General features: G+C 41.0%; 1 protein-coding gene across 5 annotated transcripts; it reads left to right on the top strand.

The window, feature by feature from the left end:
* The first annotated feature begins 13,903 nt into the window (after window positions 1-13,903).
* LOC133917570 (mitogen-activated protein kinase 8) lies at window positions 13,904-20,258 on the top strand. 5 transcript variants are annotated; one of them, XM_062361454.1, is made up of 11 exons: window positions 14,319-14,438; window positions 15,103-15,153; window positions 15,706-16,114; window positions 16,582-16,709; window positions 16,824-16,883; window positions 18,043-18,192; window positions 18,287-18,442; window positions 18,567-18,778; window positions 18,884-18,988; window positions 19,265-19,335; window positions 19,423-20,258. In XM_062361454.1, the coding sequence occupies exons 1-11, from the start codon at window positions 14,427-14,429 to the stop codon at window positions 19,848-19,850; spliced, it is 1,782 nt and encodes a 593-aa protein (XP_062217438.1). In that variant the 5' UTR covers window positions 14,319-14,426; the 3' UTR covers window positions 19,851-20,258. The 5 variants fall into 5 exon arrangements, with proteins under 5 accessions (XP_062217446.1, XP_062217453.1, XP_062217463.1 ...); XM_062361462.1 differs by lacking the exons at window positions 14,319-14,438; window positions 15,103-15,153 and adding an exon at window positions 13,904-14,229; XM_062361469.1 differs by lacking the exon at window positions 15,103-15,153 and having other exon boundaries at window positions 14,304-14,438.
* Window positions 20,259-21,228: the final 970 nt, after the last annotated feature.

Genomic DNA, 21,228 nt, shown 5'->3' with positions numbered 1-21,228 from the left:
GGTGATATTAATAGTGCCCACAATCAAGCTCAAGAGAAATATGATTTCTTTGTGAAACCTAAAACATCAATTGAACAGTCATTTGCTTCAACAACCAAACAGTACAAGGTTCTTTACATAGCCCGCTTGACATGGTCACTTAGGTGCATAAGGTTTCTCTTGAGACAAGGGTTGGCTTTTCGTGGGCATGATGAAAGTAAAGATTCTAAAAATAAAGGAAATTTCCTTGAGCTTTTAAATTTTCTAGCAAATAATTTTCAAGAAGTTAACAAGGTGGTTCTAAAGAATGCTCCGAAAAAAAGTAAAATGATAGACCACAAGATACAAAAGGATCTTATAAGCTCTTGTGCCAAGGAAACTACTAAGCTTATTATGGAGGATCTTGGTAATGAACATTTTTCGATACTTGCTGATGAATCTAGTGATGTGTCCCTAAATGAACAATTGGCTCTTTGCTTGCATTATGTTGATAAAAAGGGAAAGCCAGTTGAGAGATTTCTTGGTGTTGTCAATGTTGAAGACACTACATCTTCAACACTAAAAACTGCAATTGGAAATTTGCTTATGGATCATCAGTTGAGCTTTTCTATGGTCCGTGGGCAAGGATACGATGGAGCTAGTAACATGAAGGGTCACATTAATGGTTTGAAGAAACTTATAATGGATGAGTCTCCTTCTGCTTATTATGTTCACTGCTTTGCTCATCAACTTCAATTAACTCTTGTTGCTGTTGCTAAGGAGAGTGGTGATTGTCAATGGTTTTTTCAACAACTCTCATATTTATTAAATGTTCTTGGTAATTCTTGTAAGAAGATAAGAATGCTTCGAGTGGCTCAAGCTGAGTCTATCATTGAATCATTGGAATTGGGTGAACTTGAAAGCGGTCAGGGTTTGAATCAAGAGATGGGTTTGGGAAGGCCAGGTGATACAAGGTGGGGATCTCACTATAAAACTATATTGCATATTATTGCTTTGTACCAACCAATTCGAAAAACTCTTATCAAGATTGGGGAAGACTATAATGGGACGGAGGCTATATCGGCTCAAACTATGTTGACATCATTTGAGTCATTCGAGTTCGTTTTCATGTTACATTTGATGGAAGAAATATTTGGGTACACAGATGACTTAGGAAATGCTTTGCAAAAGAGGGAACAAGATATTGTTAATGCTATTTCTCTTGTTTATACCACAAAGGAACAATTACAGTTATTGCGGGAAGATGGTGGATGGGATACTTTCCTTCAAGGTGTCATTTCTTTTTGTGTGAAACATAAGATCAAAATTGCTGATATGGATGGTCACTACAAGCCGGTTGGAAGATCTGCAAGGTTCTATGGTAAAGCTACAAATAAACACCGCTTTCATGTTGATATGTTTTTGGGTGTCATTGATAGGCAACTTCAAGAGCTTAATGACCGGTTTGATGAGGTGAACACAGAATTACTTATTTGCATGGCATCATTCAATCATATTGATTCATTTGCTGTATTTGATAAGGAGAATTTGGTTAAGCTTGCTCAATTTTATCCTAAGGATTTCACAAAGGATGAAATGTTGAAACTTTCCAATCAATTAAGAAATTATATCGCAGATGTGCGAAGGGATGAGAGGTTTAAAGATGTGAAAACTCTTGCCGATCTTTCTATTAAGCTTGTTGAAACAAAGAAGAGCGGCACTTTTGAAGTTGTTTACAAGCTTCTCAAATTGGTGCTAATTCTTCCTGTAGCGACAGCTAGTGTTGAGAGAGTGTTTTCTTCAATGACTTATGTGAAGAATAAGCTAAGGAATAAAATGGGGAGTCAATACATGAATGATTGTTTGGTCACTTTTATTGAGCGGGACTTCTTTTTGCAAGTTGAGGATGATATCATCATAGCTGCGTTTCAAAAGATGAGGAACCGTAAAGTTGAATTGTAATTTCGAATTCTAAGGTGATGTGGCAATGCAAGGGCAATTCTCATTTTGTGCTTACACTAAACTTGGTAAATTATTCACTAATCTTACTGAATTGTTCTTGATGCAGGGTGACATGTGCAGCTTGTGACTTCCTACGGTGCTGGATTTATTTTCAAATTATATATGAGAAATGTTGAAAATTGAAAAGGCGAGGCACGAAGTCGGCTACGGTGCTGGTACGTACACCCAAATTGAAAATCTTGAGCCCGCCACTGTAGATCATACACGTATGCAAGTAGCTGACCAGATGATCCCTGGGACAGTGAAGGAGGCGCCAAACACACAAACAAGCTAGAGAGTTGCATTGGCACTGCTTCTCTGTGCACATAGCGCGTTTCTACTTTCTAGGCAGTGTCGAGAGGGCAAGAACACAGAAGCAACTGCAAACCAAGAGGGGCTAGCTCCCAAAGTGCAACTGCAACTGCATCTTCTCTGTGCCATGGCCAGCTCTTGCTGGCAGGCGGGCAGGCAGGCCATGGCCCGCTCCTAACGTTCCCTTTCCGAGCGAATTCGCAGGTGGTCCCGCACGCAGGGAACGGCGGGGTTCAGGCATTCCACAGCCACACTTGCCAAGCTTTGCTTCGCATGCAAGTGGATAGGCTTTCTGATCGATGTGGATCCATGCATGCTCATATGCTGCCCGATCCTGTCGCTGCCGCTTCTGCCGTGCCTGTCCGTGCGGCGATCTAATATTTAGGGTTTGTAGAGCTTCCAGACGAATAGCTAGCTAGCTAGCTCTAGCTGAGGTCGACCTGCCATGCTGAATTGCCCGTCCTGATCGATTTCATTTGGCTTTAATGTCTATGCACTCCCTGTGGAGTCTACTGTCATCAGTCACTGTACTTGAACTGTACTCCATCGATGGAGTACAGTTCGAGTAGTGGCTGATATCTGTTGTTTGGATTGGCGCCAGGGAACCTGCAGATTCACCCTTTGGAGGGAAAACACCATGGGCGTGTAGTTGCAGATTACTTAGCCCAGAAGTAATTAGTTGCCATGCTGTTCTGCACCCAGATAGCCAATATCAGTCGATAAGCTAGCTTGCACAGTTACTTTATGACCTTTAGAGAGAGAGAGAGAGTTCTTTTTCCTTCCCCCTTAGAAAGGAGGTTAAGAGCAATCTGGCCTGTAACTACAATTAGCTAGGCTTGTGTGTGCTTTGTCCTGCATGTCTGTTGGTTTAAAGGTGTTGATGGGGCTCAACTGGGGACTCCACGCATTCGCTCATTCGATAAGGGAGGGAAATGGACGCTTGCTTGTCTTCGTCCATTTGGATGACTGGATCTTCCAGAAAATGGCGTCCGTCTCATGGGCCATTTGATCGGCCCCATCCTCGTCTGCCTGCTACAGCTGCGTACACCAAACAATTACTAACATGCGCATGCCATGAAACTGCATACACGTGCCACCTTTGGCGACGAGAAGAAGCAGGGTTCCACGAGAAATGCTCGGTTTCAGAAATCGCAAGCTGAGATGTGTCCGTGTAGAGTCGCTATATGCAGCAATTTGCAGGAACTTTTCCCTTCTTTGAGAGGAATGAAAGCACGAACAAAGAATTCGTCGGCAAAATGCTACTACTGTGTAAGTACTACTCCCTCCGTTCAGAATATAAAACGTATTATGTTTAAAAAAATCAAACTTTATAAGTTTTAATCGACAATTAATCAAATTATATGCATGTTTAATATATAAAATTTGTTTAAATATATTTGTATTTAAAAGTATTTTTAATATGATGTTGATTTTATAGTAATTGATAACATATTATAAGATAAATTAACAGCTAAAGTTTAATTTTAATGACTTTTTAAAACTAAAATATGTCTTATACTCCTTCTGTTCTTTTTTATTTATCTTTTAGAATCTATACGGTCAAACTTCCAAATATTTGACCACTAATATGTCTAAAGTTGTCAAGATTGATTATATAAAAATTATATCGCTAGCTTTGTTCGTACAAATATTTTAGTAAAAATACAAATATAAAGTTATAAAAAATTATGGTAAAATTTATATTTTAAAGATCGTGAAATGTCAATAAGAACAAATAAAAAAGAACAAAGGTAATATTATTAAACGTACATAGGGAACATAACAGTAGCTTTAGCATGTTTAATGGGGATTACTGCAGATGCATTAACAATCACAGACACGTAGGCCCGAATACATTAACAGTCACTGATACGTGAATCCAAATTCACATATCAGTGACTATTAATACATCTGTAGTTACTACAGAGGATCCCACGGGTTTAGTGGGTGCATGCTATGGATTTCCACTGAATACGCGACGACGACTTCCTGAGTCAATTATGCACGGGCACGGTCCTCCCTTTCCCTCTCAGCGGTGCTGCTTGTCAAGTGGATAATGCCAAGAAAGCCACCATCGACCATGCTGCCAAGCGCGTGCGGACCATGTGCTGGATTCAGCGGCCCAATGATAGTTTGAGCTAGGGTAATCTAGGCACCTGACACTAACCTAAACATGCTTTATTACTGTTCCAGTTTCGGAGCTCCACGGTTTTTTCTGGGTGTGTTTCTTATAATTCGTTAGTGCTATATACCAGTGAAGTTAAATGGCCGGGCGTTGAACTACTATGCACCGATTAACTCATTCAAAAGATTAAACTGATGGTGAAGACGAGCGCAATTCACTTATTCTTCTATACTCTCACGTGAAAGCTCTATCAGTCCTATAAAAGATGACGATTCACAACTACAGAAAGACTTATTATTGTCGATTGAAAAACGGTTTTATTACCAGTTTTTTAACCGGCACTCTTAAATCCGGCACTCTTAAATTGGTACTGATAGTGTCAACTATTAGTACTGGTTGTTCACCCAGCACAAATGCTATTTTCAGGCAATAAAAAGGAGAAAAATGGTGGTACCTGAGCTGGCTCAGATGTCGCTCCCGCCGCCACCGCTCCTATCGCTAGCTCTGACCATATACTCATCTCAAACACAAGAATACAATCTCACCATATATACATCTTTGCTGGTACACAAGAACACAATCTCATTCATATACTCATCTCATACAAATACTTATCTCTCCTGGTACACAAGAACACAATATCATCCATATACTCATCTCAAACACAAGAACACAATAAAATCGAATGGAAAGAATGCAAAGAGGGAGATCCAGTACGCGCTCGAGCCGCACGCCGCTCCTGCGCTCGAGTCACACGCCGCTCAGAGGCCAACCTCCGCCCACTCCTGCGTCCGAGCCGCCCGCACCCGAGCCGCACGCCGCGCGGAGGCCGCCTCTCAAAGGCTAGCCTTCGCCCACTCCTAAACCCGAGCCGCACATCGCTCAGAGGCCGACCTTTGCCCTCTCTTGCGCCCGAGCCGCCCGCCGCCCGAGTCCGCTTGTGGCTGCAAAGGAAAGAAAAAAGGTAAGGGACAGAGAGAGGAGGAGGAGGATGGTGGCACCTCTAAATTAGGAGAGATGAGGAGATCCAGTTCGAGAGAGAGAGAGGAGGCCAGAGTGGCGGCTAGGAGCTCGCAGAGCTTGACGCTCTCAATGAGTGGGCTACTGCTCTTCGGAGGTAGAGGGAGGGAGAGAGAGGAAGATATAAGGTGGAGAGGGATGGAGGGAGGAGACGAAGAGACAAAGGACATGAGCTGAGCCGAACGAACGCGAGTTGAGCCAAAACACCATTTAATATAAATTTCGGGTACATTCGTATCAATGCCGGTTCTTAGCAATTCCACTATAGTTCGCACGCGGGAGTTTAAGAACCGGCATTGATCCATCTTTTATTGTGGTTTTTTGTTGAACCGACACTGATGGGACTCTACTTTTGACCCATTCTATAATAGTGGTTTTTTATTTAATTGTGTCGGCTAGGATTTGAAGCTGAGACATCTAGCTCTGATTACATATTGAGCTACTTATGCATCGATCAACTCATCGAAAACACTAAGTTGATGGTGAAAAATAAGCAATTCACTTATACTTCAACATTAGAAAAACTTTGTGCAGATATTATTTTTTTTATGAAAAAACACGAGATATGATCATATTCTTGACTTCCGCGGTGGCTATATTCAGCATGTAACTGTTCGTGTGTGTGAAATTCACACTGCATAGAGTGATGCGAAAGCAAATTCTATAGGATCAAGTTGAGAAAAACCCTCGTGAGACCCCATCCATGCTATCAATTTCATGATCTAATGACTAGGTTGAAGAGGAGAGAAGAAGTAGACACGTGTCATCACGGAGGAGAAAGTTCTTTCGTAGAATATGATCCTATAAAATTTACTTCGGAGTGATACACCCATCGCTCTACAGTGTTGCTCCATGTCACTAGTGATCTACTAATGGTATTATTCTAGACATGTCCATAGCATGAACAATGAACAATTATTAGTGGGCATTATAAAAAGAAAAGATCACGCAGTAGTGCAGCTATTGCATTATATGTATGTCAGCAATACTGGCCAATCATCCTGACCGACAGAGGCATGTGTGGGGCCATTTAGGCTAATTCCACTCTCAATTATTGGATGGAGGTGCCATGCCTATTGGGAGTGTCCACGTCATGCTTGCTGAGTTATGATGATCAATTGCTTGCTCATGTTACCCCAGAGCCCTGATGCTTTGTTGTGGAATCATTTTTCACAAAATTCCAATCGGGCATCTATCTAGGGCCACCACGAGTACTTTGGTACGACATGTCGGTGTGCAATTTTTTATTTGTGCGATTGCATTCTAAGTAGAAAATTGTTCCACCAGCTTCCAGCTAGTCAAGTATGTATTAAGCGAAAGTTATCATACAAATCCTAGGAAGAATTGTGCTCACAAATCTCGTATGCACACTTTCACCAATAATGTTGACATATATAACGTTTAAATGTATCATATTATACCACAGGGGTTGCACTAACTTAAATTTGCAATTATAAAAAACTGAGTGGGTAAAATGTGAGATTCTGCATATGCTATTGAAACAAATCGGCAAGAGAATTACCAATTATATTGATAAAGAGGAGCTCAATAGGTTACAAAGAATGAAATAACAAGTCAACAACAGTGAGATCAAAATTTCTGTAGGCGAAAAGTTTTGGCCGATGGCGCGAGTTAATTGCCGATCGAACTTGGGATTCCGAGTAGCGTGTTTCAACAATTTTGGATTAATATCTAGAGAGCGATAAATGAGCTAGACAGCTATGACATATCTATGTAGCATCATATCCTTTTTCTCATCGTCCTCATTTGGTGACATGCCTTAATCAATAATCGTCGTGCCGACCATGTAACCTACAATAATATCTTCTTTAACCTAGCTACTCCTGAAAAGGTTACGAGCTGATTTTTTTTGCAGGTTTCCCTCCATTTCTGTGGCCGGTCAAGAATGTCACATCAATACACAAAAACATCATAGCAGTGATTGTCTTCCATTTGGGTTGCTTTCCCTGCTACAGTTGAGAGCGGCGAAGAAAGTCTCCAAGATGCGGCCCCTCCCTCCTCCTTCCCGACGAGCTCACTGGAGGGAGGGTGGAGAGTGTCGGCCACTTAGTCCTCATCCTAGCCTCAAGTTTGTCTGCCGTCGTGGGCTCGCCACGGTTGCCGCTGGCGCGCGTCGGGTTCTCCTTCCTCGTCTCCTCCCATCGGGTCTGCGCCTCCCTTGTCGGTCGCGTCGGGCTTCTATGCGCGAGTAAGGTGCAAACGAGTGCGTGACTATGCGCGGGGGCCTACTCGTCTCGCTCGGAGGCTTCGACGCGCGGTATTCCAGCCAAGCGATGAGGCTACCGTTTGGAGTTTGGCCAGGTATCGCTGCCGATTCATTGGCACAATTTGTTCTTTTCTCGGTGCTTCTGCGGATGTCGATACGTATGTGTATGTCTTTGTGTTTAGTATGTTTGTGTAGAGGTAGGGCGCCCGCAGATCTCATCACTTCACCGGTGTGCAGTAGTTGGTTTGAGAAGCGCTGGATTCGGGAGTTGGCGGCGAGGAGTTTGCAGCAACTTTGGGAAGTGCACTGTGCCTATGTCTTCCTCCTCTCCGGTAGCGTCTTCGGCCTACTTGAGCTCACCAACATCCGTGTTAGGTTTGTTGGTAGGGTAGCTGCATTTGGGGGGATACGTCAGCTCTCTTGGGTGTTTCTTCATGTCTTCGAGTCGTTGAGGCTTGCTCCGGCGGAGTCTGATATGTTTTCCTCGATTGTGCTCAGGGAGGTTCCTAAGGGAAGATTGTAATGTGCTTCCAATTTATCTATAAACTTGACCTCATTCGAAAATATATATATTTATGAAAGGGTTGGAACTAAACCAACGCATTCAGAAGGTTACCAATCATTTCGTTGATGTAAAAGGTTAACCAGTCAAAAGCAGCTAAATACGTCGAACGATTGATGGAGGAAAACCGGCAAGGCTAAGGCAAAATTTCCCACGGGCGAAGACAAAATTTTCATAAGCTCTTGCGCACACATGACTTAAATATCAGATAAGATATTTACGCACATATTCATGTTTAAGAGGTAGATAAGAAAAAATATAAAATTAATAAAAATTAATAAATAAATAAATATCAGATAAAATAGATAAATGACCGATTTAAGTCATACATCCACGAGTCATTTGGACTTGTATTTCCCACCGGTCAAGCCTCTCGTTTCCGGCTCCCAATCCACTGTTCTACGCACGGCACGGTGAACGCGACGTCGTCGTCTTGCTGGTCCGACGACCAAAAGAAAAAAACGATCGACGCGCACGGTCCATTTGGCTTGATCGATCGACCGTCCGCTTCCGCCAATTTGCGCGCCGCAAGTAGCCGGCCGTGCCCTCGCCGCCGTGCCCGCTTCCGCAGGATCAACGGCGAGTACAAGGTGACAAGACCGACTTGCCTATCGTAGGCTGTATCGTAGCTAGCTAGCTCTCATGAGCCGATGCAACCAACGGTGAACTCGAGATGGGGCTGAGCCTTGGGATGGGGACTCCACTTTTCGAGTACAGCGACAGATCTGCCCGGGTGCAGCATGTGACATTGGACTGGAGCTGGATAGAGAAGAAAACAAAGGGCTAGTGGTGGTAACGGGGCCATCACGTGCCATGTTACTGAAAATGTAGTATCGAAATGAAATTGGTTCTCCTCACTTCACCGGTTAGTACTAATAGTGGCGACTTCAAATTGACGTGAATAGTTGAATTTGAACGGACGAATCCTATTCGATGTTACAGTATTGCTACAGTACTTGTGCTACAGCATATTTTGCTACACTGTTTGAAGTCATAGTATTATTTATTATCTCATATTTCACTGTTTATTCGTGACTTCATCGTGCTGAAATAAGAGAATTTTGATCTATATTGTAATAGGTGCCATAACATACGGTGATCCACTCACACTCATGAAATGTTGATTAAGAACCAAGTAGATCCAATGACAAAAATTAAAAGGCTATCTTCTTTCTCCTCCTCCATATTTTTCTTCTTTTTTTCCCTTCAATCCCCTTCATCTTCTCTTCTTCTCTTATTCTTTCTCTTCCGTACCTAAAAATTAAGGTATGGATCCGCTGCTAATCCAGAGCGCAAGTTGCCTTGATTCTACCGTTTGTTTACCCCTTGGAGTGCTTCACTGGTGCCATAGAAGCCAATGCAAGATGCTATATTTGAGACTACGACGTTTTCCTGTGACGCATATGCGCCTAATTATTAGTAGATTGACTCGATCGACCGCGTGCAACCGTGCAATGTCGAGGGACGGAGCCGTGCGTGGACTTATACCTCAACAACATATATCACCCCGCTAAATAATGTTGTTTGCTTAAACATAGGAGAATGACGCAAATGACAAAGGCAGGAGGATGAAAAATGGAGCTTTCAGATGCTAATCATATATATACACCCATTCTATTTTTTTAATGTGGCGAAAATGTCACTGGTGTTGATCAATTTTATCTGGAGAGATTGATAAGATGTCCAGTAAATATTACTCTCTTCGCAACACAAAACCCACGTTTAGTAATTTTAACAATTAAAACACTTGATACACTAACGTACTTGTATTTAGCTAGCTGCAGTTTGTTACCTACACATAAATTCCTGTGTGTACGGTACGTGACAGTGGATAATTTAATTTGTCATCGGTTCCGAATAAAAACTTGTTGAACAGCAAGAGACGTGACGCAGCCACACAGTCAGCTTAATTTGACTGGACTCCTTTTTGTTAAATCAATTAATCTGACGTTCCAACAAATTCTGCAATTCAAACGATAGACTTGATGAAAAAAATTTGTTAGTTTTTGACCAATGGAACCCCCCACCAACTTTACATAAAAACAAGGGATAAATGCAAAAAACCCCCCAAAAGTCACTTGGATTTTGACTTTCCCCCCCAAAAGTTGTTTTGTTGCAAAAAACCCCCCAAAGGTTTGATTTTGTTGCAAAAACACCCCTAAAAATTCAAAAAAATTTAAAACAAATCACAAAAAATTCTAAAAAAAACTAGAGACAATTATAAGACCTTTTGTGAAATTTGTTTTCAAAAATAATATCCTTTGCATCATATTTCATAGAGAGTAAGTTTGAAAAAAAAGAAAAACGTGCAACTCATTTATTAATTCGAGTTAAATGCATAGTTAATTATTTACTAATCCAAAAATCATGAAACAAAATTTTTTAGTCTTCTTACATGATCCTCTATCTTGTAAAAATACATGAAATCTTGAAATAGTTATTGTAACGTGCAGGATTCAGTAAATGAGTTGCAGATAGATTAATTCATAACTAATCCATAACACCCCCAAAATTAGTGAAACCACTTTTATTAGTTTACTTAAACAATTATTTGTGTAGGAAAAATAATGGTAGACATGACAAAGTTAAAATAACATGAGTTAATAAATGAGCTGCACATTTTTCTTTTTTTCCAAACTTCCTCTCCATGAAATATGATGCAAAGGATATTATTTTTGAAAACAAATTTCACAGAAGGTCTTAGAATTGTCTCTAGTTTTTTTTAGAATTTTTTAATGATTTTTTTATTTTTTTGAATTTTTAGGGGGTTTTTTGCAACAAAGTCAAACTTTTGGGGGGCTTTTTGCAACAAAACAACTTTTGGGGGGGAAAGTCAAAATCCAAGTGACTTTTGGGGGGGTTTTTGCAGTTTTCCCTAAAAACAAAGATTGCACATGGAACAATCGTGTCAAATGTGTACTGCATGGTACTGCACGCCAGAGGACTACAGGTGCAACTTTATAGACACTTTTCCTGGAGCTGAGGTATGAATAATATCTCCGAAACAAAATTGATCAGCTCAAGTACAGATGTGGCTGGTACACCAGCTAGTACGAAGAATTATTTCTATATTTCTGGGTAAATAGGTTAACTAATTAAACTCTTTTTGTTACACTTCACCAGGAAATTCAACAGAACATGGAATAGTTTTGCTGATAGCAGAAGGGCAGTATTTATTTTATGATATTCATTATCTCTAGAACTAATGAACTATATTGTAAACATTTTGAAGATATATGAACCATAAGAACGCGTCATCCTTTTCCCTTCCAATCTTCCATGAAAACAATCGCTGGAAGAATTTAGCAATCAAACAAGTACAATTATTGTCTAAATCATTGTCTCTTCATAATTTAACATTATTATTGAGTTCTCATTTACACCTAGTCTTCTAGAGGAAAAAGACCGGGTAACATTATTGAGTTCTCAATAATACACAGTCGATCGTCTAAAGAAAAAAGGATTGGATCGCTTGTTTCCCCCCCCCCCCCTTCTAAGCCACCATTGTCAATCTATATTAATTGAACCTATGAAAAAGTACCATCCTTTGTTAACAAAATTGTAGCCTAATAACTGGTGATACATCTATCGGCATGCATGTTCGATAGAAAGAATGGGCGTGTGTTTATGCGCAAGAGAGATTTAGGGTGAAGTTGTATGAGTAAAATGTTTCTGAAAGATGTGATGCATGGCTCATTCAATCTGGGCGTGGATTTAACGCACCGAGCGACATGCCCCCATCCCTCATACTATTTGCTACCTCGTAAGACGGTAATTTTTTATCACACTTCCAGACAGCAAACAATGATTCTATTTGGTACAGCTTCTACTTGCGGATTTTAAAGATTTCACAAAAACTATATCAAACAATAAGAATCTGTAGCAGATTTCAAGAATAAACTGTATAATCCGAAGAAACATAATCTATTTTTTATAGAATTCTTCAGAAAGTAAATTATACAAAAACATAAGTTGTACCAAATATGACCTATATACTAATATTTATCTCCACGTTCAAACCAAGCCCGAGAACCGAACGTTTCCGCAAACATTATTTGAGTCAACTTGGATGGTGGCTCCTTTTACCGAGTTGGGGCATGAGATAAATATAATTCGCGACGAAATGGAATCTGTGCGCATTCGGCGAGAAAGGGGCCCGTATGAATTGCACGGAAAAGAAGTGAGAGAGGGGAAAAGAAAAGCACCTACGTGCATGATTAGCCGCACATGCCATGCACGCAAGGGAGGTTCGGGCTCGTTCTCACCCAACCCAACCGTACCGATCTGTCATCGTAGTAGCAGCAGTAGTACTATTCTGGAGATTCGCGGCACATTGGCGACGACAGGATTTGCGGCGGTGACACGTTTGATCGGGAGCAGGTGAGGTATTGCTCTTTGTCCTTCGTTTTATTTACTTCCTGTGTTTACAAATACTAGACAGTTTTAACTTTTACTATTCATACTTTTGACTAACTTTAATTTTTAAATATTTATTTAATTAATATAATATAAGTATCACTTGATATGTTATAAAAATACTTTATAACATTATATCCTTATAAATGTTCGCTAATGTATTTGTGAAAAAATCGGTGATCAAACTTTAAATAGTAAAGTCAAAGTTGTCAATTATTTGTAAACCGAGGAAATATTTTTTATTTCTTTTCTTTTGATGTTATTACAATCGTAGTAGGAGTATTATTTTGGAGAAGTTAGCGGCAATCCAGATCTACCAACCGATAATCGTGTTATCTTATCATGGCAGGACCCCCAAAGCAGGGGAAGCTTCGTCCTGCACAATACTTTGCATCTTCACCCAGCTGATGATCATAGGAAACGATCCCCATGTGACCCGCACACCAAGGGGGAAAAAAAGGCGGCGCCTGCGCTGCCTGCCGGGCTACCGGGCCGCCGCCGGACCGACCAAACCGAACACTTTCCACAAAGGTCAAACGCCAACCAGAAAGTCGCCCGGAAACCCAAGGAAACACCGCCCGCACCCGGTGCCCACCACGCCAGACTCCACCCGCCTGACGCAGCAGCGCGCCGCCCACCGAAACCCAACCCGCATCCAAAAACGACTGTGCGTGCGAGCTGCCCAGTCTGCACGTCCCGGCTCCGCGAAATCACGTCGGGCGACTGGCGAGGGGCAGGAGCCGTCGTCCGCGCGGCGTCCCGTCCCCACATGGCGGGCCACGGAACGTAACCCCACCGCGCCGCTGTCAAAAAAGAAAAAGAAAAGAGAAGCCCGCTGCTGATCACGAAATTGACCCACAGGCAGGGTTCACAGCAGGGGCGGAACCAGCTTTAGTCAAGAAACGTCTGGGATCGGTAACCGTATAATAATAATCTAGTAAAATTCGATAGAATTTAGTTAAATTTTGTTAAAATTGTGATTTCTTTATTTTGAATTTAAGTTTGATCGGTATTCATTCGATTTTTAAATGCTGTGCCGATCAAATTGACCGCTAACCGAGTGGTTACCGTAGCATTTTCGAACTTGCCCATATGTAGCTCATACGGCACAGGCGAACACGAAAATTCTGTGAATGTATAATTTATCAGGATTATTTATTTATATTGAGATTAATATTAAAAATATATATATAATATATAAATAAATAAATAAATAAATGAGTACTAAATAAAAGTGATAGATGAGATATTAGTAGCCTAGTAGTTGCACAGATACGGAGTTGCGTTTCCTCGCACCGGCGTGCGAAAGAAATAGCACGTCTGTTTCAAGACCGCCCCGCGACCCAACAACACAAACACCGAACCGAGCGCCACACCACACCACCTCGCCGCGAGTCGCTCAGTTGCAGCAGGGGGCCACGGAGCGGGCGAGCGTTGGTTCCGGCTGCCTTGCCCTGGTCCGATCCAGGGAGACGGATCTGTCCCCCTGTGCGGCCGCGCGGGGAGGCGGGCGTTGTATGCGGCGCCGCGGAGGGGCAAATGCGGGTACACTCGCTGGCGGAGGAGCGGTGAGCGATGCAGGCGGAGCAGCAGCAGCAGCGGAGGAAGGTGAGGAGCAGGGCCTGTCGGTGGGAGTTTTGTTGTTTCTTGCGGGGTGGTTGGGGTCCGGGTGGACGCGCGGTCTTGTGGGTTGTTGGCGTTTGGAGATCGGTTGGCCTGCCGGGTTGGCCTTGGGAAGGTTATCAGCTATGAAATCGTGGTTGATGTGAAAAAGAGTGCTTTTTCCTGAAAATTTGTGTCCCCGGATGCGCATGGCCGTAAGGATTTACTCTCGCCATTGTTTTCTTCAACTTTTCCTCGTCTTCCTTGTGGATCATCACATAGAGTTGTAAGTGGATTTGAGCTGTGGAGTCGCCACAGTCCAGGTTCGTGCGTTTGCAGAAGAGATTTTTTTCCTCCTTTCTTCTGGATCGGAAGTTTTCTGAATTACCAGAAGGTTCTCTGTTGGATTTGCAAGTGGGTGCTTTTCCTTCTTGATAATATCTCCACTCTTCTGGTGTTGGGCACTCTTCTTTTTGTGCCTCCAAAGGCAAATGGTATCATTTGCAACTTTTCCAACTCTGCCTAATACAAATTGCTCCTCAAAGGGTTGGTCAGGCCTTTTCCAACCCCTGCTAATCCGACATAACAGGCCAGAAAAAAGCTGGTTCAGTTGCGACTTAGAGGTATCGCAAATGCGGAATTAGATTCGCTGCGTAGACGTGTTTATCATAATCCATTATGTGGTCTCTCTTAACTTCTTTTCTTTGGAAGAAAAGGATGGCCAATCATGTTAATTTGTTCCAGTGGATTAGCTTAGCAATATATTCTGTGCCCACTCAGGAGGCATGTTGATTGAGATGGTTTTATGCCCAAGAACACTTCCTTAAAGAGTCATTGTTGGACTTCTGCGAGTAATATTTTGTCTTTACGCTTGATCAGCCCATGCTCTGCTCATTGCTGGAGACAAAGGAGGGTTGCGTCGGAGGGAAGGTGTAGCTACCTTTTTTATGCTTCTGATCCATAAACTATCAGTGTCCAGTTGCTGTTTGTGCCATAATCTCTGTGAGTTAGTTGAAAGTAGATACGAGTCTGCTGTTTCAGTTGTCGTTTCAGTAGGAACTAAGAAGCAAGCTTAATTGCCAAGCTTCACACAATCTGAAGCTGTTTTCTTGTTGATTGTTATATTCAGTATTCTATTCTTTGCAAAAAAAGGAGAGAACATTCTAGTGATATATTTGAAAATCTTGGGATTAGTGTCACACTATTCTCTTCAAAGTTGTTTCGTGCAAATACTGAAGGTAGCATGTATGATCACTCTAGGATCATCCAAAGAACAATCCAAACTTTTTCTAATGCTATTCTTTCTGGCCAAGGGGCGAAGGCTGGGATACCTGACATTGAGTTTAGTTCTTGAAGCAGATTCTACATTTCTACTCAGTTGAAGTGGGCCTTGTGTTTTATTCATCGCATGTTCTTTCTTTTCGTATTATTAGTTTTTTTTTTGCTGAATAGCGTTAACTCAGTATATTAAACTTTGCTCAGGGTTCATCAGAGATGGAATTCTTCAGTGAATATGGTGATGCTAATAGATACAAAATCCAAGAAGTCATTGGCAAAGGAAGTTATGGTGTTGTTTGCTCAGCTATTGACCAACATACCGGTGACAAGGTGGCAATCAAGAAAATACACAATATCTTTGAACACTTATCTGATGCTGCCCGGATCCTCCGTGAGATCAAATTACTTCGGTTATTACGGCATCCTGATATAGTTGAGATCAAGCATATAATGTTACCTCCATCAAGGAGGGACTTCAAAGATATCTATGTTGTGTTTGAGCTAATGGATACAGACCTCCACCAGGTCATCAAGGCTAATGATGATTTAACCAAAGAGCATCATCAGTTCTTTCTCTATCAGATGCTTCGTGCACTGAAATATATTCATACTGGTATGTTCTCTTTAGAAAATGACGTTTTAGTTAGAGTACAGTTTTCATCTTTATGATTATCATAATCTTCTTTAAGTGTCTAGGGACCATTTATTTTTTCTAAATATTTGGACAAGTTCCATTCAGGATTTTAGTGTTGGTCCTTCATTATGCTCTGATAGGACTTAAATATCACTTTACCGCTAATCCATTAACTAAGGCTCTTGTTGTTGATTGTTCTGTTCATCCACTCTAATTTGCACTTTTTGTTGAATATATGAACACTCAGCTCGTATTAACTCTCTGTATACACCAACTACACCTTCGAAGTTATCGTAATTACCTCCTGCTGTTCATTGTTGAGCCATCAACAGTACCGGTTTCGATCTGCATGCTTATTTGCTAGATCTTCCAGAAGGACCGGAACTGATACATGCGTGTTTTATCTCTATTGGATATGGTCTAACTATAAGTTTATGTGATTGCAGCAAATGTTTATCATCGTGATTTGAAGCCAAAGAATATATTGGCCAATGCTAACTGTAAACTTAAAATATGTGATTTTGGATTGGCAAGAGTGGCATTCAGTGACACTCCTACAACAGTATTCTGGACGGTATGTAGATTTTGCTAGACTAGATTCATATAGCACTTTGTTTGACAGATTAGATTCATATTTAAGTATACTTTTCCCTGCTCCATTCTCATACTCTGTTCGCAAATTTTTCAGGATTATGTTGCTACAAGATGGTATAGGGCTCCTGAGCTGTGCGGATCTTTCTTTTCTAAGGTAATCTATCTGCACATTCCCGTATAGGGCTCCTGAGCAGTGCTACTTTCTTTCAGAACATTCCTTATGCCAACACCGAACAAGCTGTGCTACCACGTTATACTGTTACGCACCTTTCGATAGAAGCAAAAAAAACTCTGTTGTCTCCCTATACAATGTGCCCATGTGCAGATGTGCTCTTCATCTGTGATGCACTACGAAGATCCTTTTTTTTTTTGTTTCCAAACCATTGTGGACTTCCTTTTCTATGTATAATATCGCACAACTGAACTCTTGTATCTTCATACTACAACTGGAGCCTATTGAACTTGCCTATGCTGATAAAATCATAAAATGGCCATGACAACTCATCTGGAACCAACTATTCATGGTTATGCATAATGTGCTTTTGCCAGATATACAATGATCATAGTAAGCAGTATCAGAGATCTTCCTCCATTGGCCCTAGTTCTAACTGAGTGGCCTGACTGTGGGCCTATTTTAATTATGAACGGGAATACATGTTGCCATATTTGGCCAATTTTACTTGTACCTTTGCGTCATCCAAGCTCTCTACAAAATGTATTTAATTTGATTGCCAGTTTGCCACTCCTTTGAAACTTGATATATCTCTGAATCTGTTCTGATCATACATTTATCCTTCTCTTCCGCTCTTTTCTATCCGCCAATTGGTGTACTTAAATTAAATATCTTGATTATATGACCTATATGTTAATTTCTCCTGCTGTGCTGAAGTTATCACATCCCTTTTACGCCCAGTGTTCAATAGCTGAATGTGATTTTACATTGACAATTCATCTCATCTGATTCTCATTTCGCTATTTACCAGCCGGCATACCAATGACCATTCCTTCCAAATTGTTTGTTCATGAGCTGCATTCTTCTACAGAACAATAACATTCTAGATGGCATTGGCACCTTTTAGTAGGTATTGCTTTCATTGAAAAATCACAGATAAGCTGTAGCAATATTTGGTTAGGTGCGGGAAGTAGCATTTGCAGTAACGTGCAGTTCTTATTTAGGGGCTAATGTTGTCTACAAGTGGCTAACGTTAATTGTATTTATGTAACATGTTGGCTATCAATTATTTTCTGCTTTGTTTGTTCTTTAAATTTATTCTCTGTTGAATTCAGGATGTTCATTTCGTTGTTCTATGCAGTATTCACCAGCTATTGACATATGGAGTATTGGTTGCATTTTTGCGGAGATCTTAACAGGGAAGCCTTTGTTTCCTGGAAAAAATGTGGTCCACCAGTTAGATTTGATGACTGATCTCTTGGGTACTCCATCGCTTGATACAGTTTCCAGGGTATGCCTTTTCATTCATGCCTACTGTTCCAAAGTAAACTGTCCGCAGATGTCATTATGTCAAGCATTGATCCTCATTCCTTTGGCTACTGTAGATTCGGAATGAGAAGGCAAGGAGGTACTTGAGTAGCATGAGGAAAAAACAACCAGTACCATTTTCTGAGAGGTTCCCTAAAGCAGATCCTGCTGCACTTAAACTTCTGCAGAAGCTTTTAGCATTTGACCCCAAGGATAGGCCAACTGCTGAAGAGGTAAATGTTTGAACTGTTGACTTGAAAATCATATTTTCTACTTCTACTTGATTAATGCACCCAGTCATCATGACTTAAAAGTCACTCCAATAATGTTATTTTGTCCATTGATGTTCATAATCAGGCGTTGGCTGATCCATATTTTAAAGGACTCGCGAAAGTAGAGAGAGAACCATCATGCCAGCCAATAACGAAAATGGAGTTCGAGTTTGAACGAAGAAAGGTGACCAAAGAGGACGTCAAGGAACTTATATTCCATGAGATATTGGAGTATCATCCTCAACTTCTCGAGGATTACATGAACGGAACTGAAAAAACAAACTTTCTGTATCCTAGGTATTCAATCTTTCTTCCCATTTTCCTTTCTGTTTATTCCCAGCTGCCAACTGTTAATGCTTATGTCTGAGGCTCCCTTAATTGTGCCTAATTTTCATTATGCAGTGCTGTTGACAATTTCCGGAGGCAATTTGCTATGTTGGAGGAAAATGGAGGAAAGAGTGGGGCACTCATCCCATCATCAGACAGGAAGCACATTTCACTCCCAAGGTGAACATTTTCACAGTTCTTCCATGATTTATGCTGCTATATCTGCTTTTTGCTAAAACTTAATGCATGAATAAAAAATGGGTACAATAATTTTTAGTTTCTTGGGAGTAAACTAAATTGCTCATATTTGGATGTTTAAAGGACTGATATTTGATGACCTTGTCATACTGTGAAATCAAAGGGCAGGAATTTCTCTACAAATTTGATCATTTGTGGATATATTAGTTAGGGATTGCCTTCGATATTGGCTGCTGACCTTTAATCTGCTATTTGCAGGACTACTACAGTTCATTCTAATCCGATTCCTCCAAACGTAACTTCCCAAGTTCCCCAAAGGATTCCAACAGGTGGTAATTTCTCCTAAATAAAGTATCCATTATTCATTCTTCAAACGGCACATTCTAATATAACTTTATTTTCTGAAAAATTTCCAGCTAGACCCGGAAGAGTGGTTGGCCCAGTAATACCATTTGAGAACTCGGCTGCTGTTGATCCATACAATCAAAGAAGGGTGGCGAGGAATCCAGTACTTCCTCCAGCCAACCTGTCGGCATACACCTACCACCAAAAGTCGGACAACTCAGACAGAGAGCTCCAACAGGAGCTTGAAAAAGATCGTATGCAGTACCAGCCAACACAGCGTTTCATGGATGCCAAGGTTGTGCCACAGATGTCTCCAGACTTGAGGTCTTCCTACTACATACCGAAAGGTGTCCCGAAAGCTGATGTCGCAGAAAGAGCTGCGTTGCAGTCTAGCATGATTCAGGGAATCGCCCCTTTTAATGGCATTGCTGCCGTTGGAGGTGGAGGTGGCTACAACAAGGTCAATGCTGTTCAATATGGAGCTTCTAGGATGTATTAGTTGCATTGGCCATCTCCCAAATCCTCAGCTGAGTTTAAGTAATAACACATGGAAGATCGATAAGATGTCAGGATCAAAGAACTTCCTTAATGGCTCTCTGAGCCAAAGATTCAGACAATGAATCGAGGATCTCTGATCAAGGAGGGCGTGTGGTGTGATGTCTGATTGAAAATAGATTTTGGGAAAACAACAGTCATCCTCCTGTCCATTTGATCCAGCTTGTCAAGAAAGGAATGGCATCAGTTATTTGCTGCGGAAATGAAAAGATGAGGGGGCATACAAGTTTACAGGGAAATCTATGTACTTTGTATGAAAGGAAACATCTGGTAATAAAAGCACTGAGCTTCTGTATATACAATGACTTGGTTTTATATATTACTGCTGGAGACAGTCGCTTCTTTAATTCAACTTTGTGGGCGTTTGGTGTACGTTTAGCTCTATAATATCAAAGTAACAAAGCCAATTGCCAGGAGCCCAGGACGATACGGCAGTCCAGATTGATAACAGCAGTTAGCGTTGTTCCTTTTCATTTATTTTTGTTTTGAGAACGAAATTTTACTTAGTTACATGAAGGCATCTTCCTCCCTTTACCTTTACCCAGTTATATTATGCTCTTCTGTGATATTTCTACATGCCAACTTTGTTAAAGGCTACGGATTAGTCTGGGGACTATATTAAGTGTTAAGAAAACAATACATACACAGCTTTTCTTAAAGCTTTTAAGAGAACGTAAGCTATTTTTTTCCTATGAGGTGCTAGATAAAATATTTTACGAGGATTGTGAGTTGAGATATTTTTTGTTCAGGCTTTGAACTCATGTCACTTGGCAATTGGCACTAGTTGCTTTGATTTTTTATATTCTTGTAGTTTTCTTAGATATTTTTTGATTTTTTATTTTACTAGTTGCTTTTAACTGCAATAGCATAGTGGTACTTTTCTTAATGGGATGGCAGTAGATTCCTTCAACTGAAAGTTTGGAAATTTATTTCTTGATTGAAATTTGAAAAAAAAAATAGTGGATTTCAAAATTTGAGATCGAAATGTGACCTTTTGGTGTTGAAAGTCATGACAATCTCATTACGGAGTCATGGGCCGTCCCTGCAAGATGTGGTTGTACGATGAACTACACTAGGCATCAGGTAACAGACAACTATACATATATATATATCGAATGCTACATAAGTTAGAACTGCCGGAGACCAATGTTAGATCCACTACATAAAATGTCAGATTTGCTAATGCGCAACTATAAGTAGTTGACAGAACTCTCATAGTGTCGCCACACTCCCGTTCTTTCCCCCTTAGAGAGAAGATGACCCCAGAGATCGTTGGCTCTCTTCTCCTCTAGCGGCTTCTCTGCCGTCGGAGTTGGTGGAGA

Source organism: Phragmites australis, chromosome 1, assembly GCF_958298935.1.
Source record: "Phragmites australis chromosome 1, lpPhrAust1.1, whole genome shotgun sequence".
Taxonomy (NCBI): domain Eukaryota; kingdom Viridiplantae; phylum Streptophyta; class Magnoliopsida; order Poales; family Poaceae; genus Phragmites; species Phragmites australis.
This window is presented reverse-complemented; position numbering and strand designations above follow the sequence as displayed.